Source organism: Moschus berezovskii, chromosome 4, assembly GCF_049115385.1.
Source record: "Moschus berezovskii isolate FMDL1 chromosome 4, NW_MosBer_1.0, whole genome shotgun sequence".
NCBI classification, from domain to species: domain Eukaryota; kingdom Metazoa; phylum Chordata; class Mammalia; order Artiodactyla; family Moschidae; genus Moschus; species Moschus berezovskii.
In genome coordinates, this window is record NC_142463.1 from 29,588,430 (window position 1) to 29,596,300 (window position 7,871).

At 51.2% G+C, this 7,871-nt stretch overlaps 1 protein-coding gene across 2 annotated transcripts; it reads right to left on the reverse strand.

The window, feature by feature from the left end:
* Nucleotides 1-2,107: 2,107 nt before the first annotated feature.
* PARS2 (prolyl-tRNA synthetase 2, mitochondrial) lies at nucleotides 2,108-7,836 on the reverse strand. 2 transcript variants are annotated; one of them, XM_055403298.2, is made up of 2 exons: nucleotides 7,798-7,836; nucleotides 2,108-6,875 (listed from the first exon to the last, which is right to left on the reverse strand). In XM_055403298.2, the coding sequence occupies exon 2, from the start codon at nucleotides 6,844-6,846 to the stop codon at nucleotides 5,419-5,421; it is 1,428 nt and encodes a 475-aa protein (XP_055259273.1). In that variant the 5' UTR covers nucleotides 6,847-6,875; nucleotides 7,798-7,836; the 3' UTR covers nucleotides 2,108-5,418. The 2 variants fall into 2 exon arrangements, with proteins under 2 accessions (XP_055259273.1, XP_055259274.1); XM_055403299.2 differs by lacking the exon at nucleotides 7,798-7,836 and adding an exon at nucleotides 7,470-7,780.
* Between the last annotated feature and the right edge of the window lie 35 nt (nucleotides 7,837-7,871).

Genomic DNA, 7,871 nt, shown 5'->3' on the forward strand with positions numbered 1-7,871 from the left:
GCAAGGCATCAGGTAGCCTCTGCCTTCAGGTCATGCTGTTGAGTGGGTGTCATAACCCTGACCCTGGGTTGAGAACTCTGCAATAAAGAGAAATGTAGCCACAGTCTGTCTGCCCCCTGCTGCACTCTTGGTGCGACACTGAAGACCCTTCAGTGTCTGGCCCTTTACCACTTCTGTGGCTCCACCTCCAGCCTCAGCCTAGCCATCCTGGCCTCAGTTCGGCTGTGGTAGGAGGGTGCAGAAGTGAGAGTATCAGCGCTGGAGCCCGGCGCTCTGCTTTCTACGTCCAGCCCCATGACCCACTAGCTGAGTAGCCTCAGGCACCAGTCCTAGCTGCAACTTGAGGATAACAGCGCCTTCGTCATGCGGGTGCTGTGAGAATTCATTAATCTGTGTGTAGCACATGGAACACGGCTTGCCTCATACCAAGAGTTTATGACACTTATATTTTATTCTCCAGTCTTGTCATGGTTGTAGCTTACAGCTTTTGTGCACTGAACAGTGTACAACAGTGAGAAGACTCACTTCTTCCCCTCCCTCCATTCCCGCTGTTCCTCCCTTTATTTAATACCTATCAGGACCTTCCATCAGGTCCAGCTGCCTCCTCCAGGGAGGCCTACTGGCTGGCCTCTTACCACACATCCCATGAGTCCTCTACCTTCTCTGTGCTTACTGCATTGTACTTAATTACTGAATGGTTGCTCCCACTTCTCTGGAAACTTGAGTCAGGTACACTGAACTGTGCATTGTGCCCTGCCAGGACCTAGCACAGCACCTCCTCAGCACACAGCAGGTGTGTAACAAATAATCGCTGACTGATGACACAGCAAGGAGTGATGAATTCTGAACAGACTGGGGATGGGAGGTGGAGGGAGGCCACCACACACAGGGGATGTGGGCCGTTCAATTGAAGGGATTGGTGAGGTGGGAGGGACGTCCAGCTAAGGCAGGAGTCTTGAAAGGGCCTAGCAGTAATGACTGCCATGTGCTGGGCACTTAGGTGTGCCAGGGAGCATTCCAGGTGCTTCATGCGGATGGGCTCAATCTTCCCAATCTCGGAGGCAAGGCACCATTTTACTGGGAAGAAAAGTGGTATAGAGAGGATAAGTAGCTTACAGAGCCAGCTAGCTAGTGAAGAGTGAGTCACAACTTGAGTTCAGGACTCCCCGCAGTCCCTCAGAAGATACTAACAGTAAGCAAGACTGGGCCCCTACTTCTAGGGATTGACAACAAACCAGAGGGCCTTGCCTGCTCACTCAGAAGTTATGGTAAAAGTTTGGCAGTTTGACCTGCAATGTCCCTGATGTGTCTGCCTGGGTAGAAGAATTCAGTCTGCTGAAACCCTTACCAGCATCAACGTCCTGCCCGTGGCACTCCCGTCAGCCCACGGGTTTAACCATTAACCAGTAAGTGCCTCCACCCCACTCTCCCAGCCCTACAAAGTTTTAATCACAAGCTCATTAGCACCTTGAGAGCTGCTGGCTTAATATGAGTGGATACCACCCCTGCATGGAGGTGGTGCCTGAATGTGGGAGGCTGAAAGTGCCCACCCCATTGTGCTGGCCATGTGCGCTGCCTGCACAACCTTCCAGAAGAGCAGCTACACTTCCCACGCACCTGCTGTGAGCAGGCCCTGCTGTCCCCGTTCTCCCGGTGAGGAAATGGGCACAAGAAGCGTCCTGCACAAGGTCCCATAGCTGCTAAATGGCCCAGGCAGTCTGACAGTAGAGTCTCTGAGTCACGATGATCTAAGCTATTAAGTGAAATACTTCGATCTTTTCCCAAAAGTTTGCAATCACATCATAAAAATACTCCCCCCCCCCCCAATTTCCACGTTACAGAAAACTTAAATTCTTTTTCTAATTCTAAAAGTCACGTGTGCCCTTCAGTTCAGTCGCTCAATCGTGTCCGACTCTCTGCAACCCCATGAATCAGCACGTCAGGCCTCCCTGTCCATCAGTTCACTCAAACTCATGTCCATCGCAAACAAATTCTAAAAAGCATCCTGGCCTCTAGGAGTAGAAATGGACAGGGGAAACTGTGAAGAGGCCTGGTGCTCAAGTAGTTAAGGAAATGACAATTACAAGATTTCCACAAAGCTCGTTTATTGATAGCCCAGCAGGTGTTTCTTCCATTAAAACACCGAATATTAATGGAGCCCTTGATTTACATTCTAAGCTTGATTTACACGATGGTTTTGTTATGCACCAGCCTTTGTCCCCAAGTATTAATTCTGTTAAATACTTCCCAGCCAGTTGCTTCTCCATCTCCCCAAGGAATGAGCAACGATAATACAGCCTGTACCTGTTATTTTGCCAGCAACCCCATTTCATCAATTTATGGCAAGAAGTAACGTTGGCAAGTTCAGAAAGGATAGAGGAATGTACACGGTTTGAATATTTGTCTTTCCTCTAAGGAGATGGAACCGTTGTGCAGATGTTACTTAATTCTTGTTTGTGCCACTCCCCAGGAAAGTTGTGAAGCAACATAACAAAAAAGCAAAACCCAGGTCTCAATGTTAACAGGAGAACCTGAGCTTCCAATGCATTATTTCCTGACATCTGATGCAAGTCATCGTGGTTCCAGAGAGCACAGTAGGGATTAAGCTTTTCATATTGTCAGCTCAGCCAACCCTCAGACAACCCAGGGAGGTGTGGGTGCCATTATAAAAGCATCTCACAGATGAAGAATCTGAGATGCACAAAAGACGAGTTACTTGTCTATGCTCATATACCTGCTAAGTGGAAAACTGATTCTCTATTCAAGGTCCTAATCTTTCCACCAAATTACACTGCCCCTGGCTACTGCAAGAAACACTGGCTAAGTCATCAAGACACCTGGGTTTCAGTTCAGCTGGATGTCGAGCAAATCACTGTGCTCCTTGTATGTGTCTCCCTTGGAAAATGGGTTATCTCTTTCAAACCTAAAGGCCCCTGTAGCTCAAAGGCTGACTCAACCAGCCGTCACTCCCGGCAACAAGACTGACCTGAGGTAGCCTAATTCAGGAGATGCAGCACCTGGTCTGCAATCAGGCAGTTTTGCCAGTCAGATGGGTTGCAGCAGGTTAATTCCCACTGCAGGCTTGTCTCCTATCTGTGAAGTGAGGGCTGGACAAGCAGGCTGCAAGCTCTCCTGTTCTAAAGTTCTATGATTCTACCTTACCCTCAAATCATTCCATATCATACACATTTATGAGAGTTTTAAATTAACTAGTTCTCTATTCCCTGAAGCTGATTTTTAGAAGTGCTCATTCTTACATTAGGCTAGCCTTCCATAAAGTATGCTTATGAAGCACAAATTTAAAAAAATATTTAAAGTGCTCATTTGCACGTAATTCTAATTTCTCTACTTCAGGCTAAGTTGATCAGACATACATAATCCATTTTACTTACTGGAATCATTTTGCCCAGGCAGAGGCCATGCAGTATAGTGAGACAGGCACAGGTTTTGGTCAGTACTCAGATTCTAGCTCTGATACATAATAGCTATGCATTCTTAAATTGCTTAAATGGAGCTTCCAGTTTCTTCATCTGTAAAATGAGGATTTCACAACACTTAACTTGCAGTTTTAAGATCTGAACACTGCATATATAAGTGCTGAAAGCAGAGAGCTCACGTCAACCTGATAATGCACAACTGAAATGACTCAAACATTCAACCCTGCGATATGGGCTCAGAGGATACTCCACAAAGTTGGCAAACTAGAAACATCTGGGGAATTTTAAAAGTGCTGACGCCCAGGCCACACCCCAGAACAGAACCTTGGGGTGGGACGCAGGGGATTCCACTGTGCACCCAAGAGTAAGATCCTTGTTTTGCAATCCAGCTTCTCTTGGTCGGCTCTCAGAATCCCATCTCCTGGCCTGAATGCTAGCCCAGAGCCCAGCGGTAGCCTGGGAGTCATTAGGGCCTGGTGTCTACGTTCATTAGGAACCCTGATGGTGTGTGCTGGGGGTGAGGTTACTCTGGCAGGATCAGTGGTCACAAGCTGCTGGGAAGTTGTTTGGCAGGCAGAACAACAGGCCAAGATAACACTTCAGTGCACTAGGAGTCAGCATAGGACCCCAGCCTCAGGGAGCTGACCATCAATGACAAAAGGCTGGCAGGCATACAGTGAGCTGTGCGCGCCGAGTGAGAAGGGTGTCGGTGCTAGGAGGAGAGCACAGGGGATGCCAAAGACAGAAACCATTGCCAGGAGCTGCCAAGCACGTTTCAGGAGGTGTTGGCTTTGAGCTTAGCCCTGCAAGATTCTCCTTAGGTATGGACAAGCCGTGACACCAGGGGCCGAGGATGGAGAAGCTGATCCTGCTCTTGGGGGCAGGGGCAATGAAACCTCAAGCTCGCTGTCAGTTCTCCCAGCACTCAGGCAGGGACCTTCTTCTAATAATTCACCTCCGTCACGCGTGGCTCTAGGATCCAACTCTGCAGCCAGGACGAAGTCACTGTAGCACTGGAAGCCTGCAGACACTGGAGGGAAGAAATGGTATAACACGCATTTCCCAATCACCCAACTTTTTCTTTTTCCAGTGGAGAAGTAGAAAAAGGAGTTTCCAGGCAAGAAGCTGCTACACTGTTAACTTGGCAGGTGTTACCACTGTTTCCAATTAACATGCAAACCTCACCCCAACAGTCTGACTTTATTCAATCAATATAACATGATCTCAGTGCCAACTCAAGAGGGAGAGCCAGGTCTCTGGAGGTGGTTTGGGGGCCATTAGCTAATTGTTTTAACTTTCCAGGTAGCTTAAATGATGGAGGATCAGAGGAACCAGATCTGCCTGTCATAAACCTCTCGAGGAACCAGCCAGTCAGCTGTGAGGACTTTACAGATCTAGTTCCATTTTCTCACATCACAGATGGGGAAACTCGAAGGCCCCAGCAAGGGAGGGGTCATGTCCAAGCCACTGGTGAGTCAGTGGCAGCCAGGTGTCCTGATTCTTGCCCCCAGACCCTCAGCCCACTCTTCAAAGGAGGAGGACTGGCGGGCTGCCTCTCTGGACTGAATGCAGCAAGAGGCCCAAGGTCAGACTGCTGGAGCTGGGAGGGCGTCGGCCATCAGGAGGCCCACAACCTACATGTGGTGTAGGAAACTGCTGAGAGAAGGGAAGTGACTCTCCTGAGGGCCAAGATGACAGCTTGGCTCCTTCTAGCCACTGCCTCCAAACAGAAGCTTCCACAGTGGAATATGAAAGATAGGGTATGTGGCGGCACGGCCAGCCCAGACAAAGGAATCAAGTTAACAACTTTAAATACAAATAGTCCGAACAAATGACTACAACTGGCTTTCCTAACATGGTCTCACCATCCACAAGCTGCTCTGTTTCTGGGGAGACCAGCTCCGGAAAGCAGTACAGGAAAGGCAGCATTTCAGTGAACACCAAGGCTGTGAGATGCAGCGGGAGGGGTCCAGGGGGTGGTTCAGACAACCTGCACTTGGCTCAGTAATTCCAGAACTCCTTCTCTGGTAAGGAAGACCACCTCTCCGGTATTTTGGCACCAAACCTCAAAATGTGCAGGGTCGTCCAGGGCCCTCTTGGCTGCAATGATCACAAAGGGGTAGCCGAACTTGTTGGCATCTTTCAGTCTGTTTCCAATGGTCAGATGGGTCCTGTCATCCAGCAGGACCTCCCCTTGGAGCTGTGGCACCGCCTCTGTGATGTGGTCGTAAAGATGCCCCGCAAGCTCTGTGGCCGCCTCCTCCTTACTGCCCTTCTTGGGGGGGATGAGGCAGACTTGGTAAGGGGCCAGGAGGCCAGGCCAGCGGATACAGTCTTCTGTAGAGAGAACTTCAATGGCAGCGGCCAAGATCCGTGTCACACCCAAGCCGTAACACCCCATTTCAGCCAGGGACGGCTTGCCGTGGACATTGGTGAACTGGGCATTGAAAACAGATGAGTACTTGGTGCCCAGGTAAAATGTGTGCCCCACCTCGATGCCTTTGGTTTCAGTCAGTGGCCCCTGGCAAGCAGGGCAGTTTGTCAGTGACGAGTCCAGAGTCTCCACGTTGGCAGAGAAGTGGCAGCTGGGACAGAGTACAAGTCGGTCCTCTCCGACGTCCATTGGCAGCTGGAACTCGTGGGACATTGTGCCCCCAATGCTGCCCACGTCGGCCTGGACCTTGACGCATTGCAGCCCCAGCCTGTTGAACAGGCTGCTGTAGGCATCACACACCAGGCCGTAGGTCAGCTGGGCGGCCTCAGGGGAGGAGTCGAAGGTGTACATGTCCTTCATGTAAAACTCTCGGCCGCGGAGAAGACCAAAGCGGGGTCTGGGCTCATCCCGAAACTTCCTTGTCACCTGGTACAGCAGGAACGGGAGCTGCTTGTAGGACAGTGTCTTCTGGGAGGCGACCAGGGCTGTAATGGCTTCCTCATGGGTTGGTCCTAAGCAGTATTCCTTGCCATGTCTGTCTCTAAGTCTCAGCAGCTCCCTGCCCATTGAGTGCCACCGGTTGGTGGCTCGCCAGAGCTCTGCTGGGCTGAGGCTGGGCATGTTGACCTTCTGTCCCCCGATGGTCTGCATCTCCTGATCTATCACCCGCACTAGCTTCTCCATGGCGCGGACAGTGTAAGGCAGGAGGTGGTAACATCCGGGGCTTGCCGGGTGGATGAGGCCCACCTGCAGCATCAGCCGCTGGCTCTTACAGGTCAGGTCACCAGATCTGCCCTCGAGAGATAGCACCTGGTCTTCCCGAAGTTTCTGGGGCTGGAACATGCGGGACAGCACCAAGCGCTTCCCTCTCCTGGGGGCACAGTGGTGAAACCTCTGAGGAGCATACTGCGAGAGCTGATGGCTGCAGGTGGCCAGGGCGGGCAGCGCTCTGCATCTTGTCAGCAGCCCTTCCATGACACCCCGGCACAGGGAGGCACTTGTGCCTGAAGAAAAACGAGTCGAGCAGAAATACGTGTTAACTGTGATCCGACACCCTGCAGCAGTCAGCACAGATTGGGCTCCAAACTTCTATGACAGCCACCAATTTTGCAGATGCAAAAGGATATAAACTCTTTCAAGGTTCTTGATTTATACTGCCAAACTTAGTGAGTACCCCTAATCATCAGCACATCCCACGGAACAAAAGCTCTCCTGCATTATGCTGAGAACAGGTTACTAATTCCCCTCAGCCCTGGGAAGCTCAAATCCTTCCAGGTGGTCCCCTCCAACTTTCAGCAGCTTCAACAACTTCCCCTGGGCACTGTACAAATATTATCATTTCCTCAGCTGGGAGGCATGGCCACAGAGCCCTCGTATGCCTGCGCGGGAAAATGCAGGCTCTGGAGGCAGGACACATGTGGCTCACACCTGGAGCCATCACGTAAAGTCCCACCTCAGGCCCCGTGGCTCAAGCCAGAAACTCCTTCACCCTCGACTGCTCCTCAAGCAAATGAGTCTGTCTTCAAGACTTCTCTCAAGTCTACCCCTATCATTACAGTGGCCCGTAGTTGTGAAATTTCAGCAAGCATCAGAATCACCTGGAGGGCTTGTGGGGCCTCATCGCCAGAGTTTCTGAGTCAGTAGGTCTGGGGTGTGGGCAGAGAACTTGTATTTCGCACAAGTTACTGATCACAAAGACGCGAGGCACACAAGAACTCCTGCCATTTCACAATGGAGGAAACGGACCAAGAGACGAAAATTATTCAACAGTTCATGTGATTGTGACCCCGCCCCAATCTAGGGACGGGATGCACGTGGAAAAACTGACACCAGAGTCCGCGGTCCCCGCGCCCAGAACCGAGCCCGCTCTTCTTCCGCAGTATCCCGCCCGGCCCGCAGCCCTCCCTGTTATCCCTATTCACCAACCGTAGTCCCAGGGAACTCGGCCCGCGCAGACACCGGCACACAAACCACCGCGCCTGCGCCAGAGGCGTGCCCGC

Excerpts from the sequence above, each read along its gene's own strand:
- PARS2 (XM_055403298.2), bottom strand. The coding sequence starts at position 6,846 with ATGGAAGGGCTGCTGACAAGATGCAGAGCGCTGCCCGCCCTGGCCACC.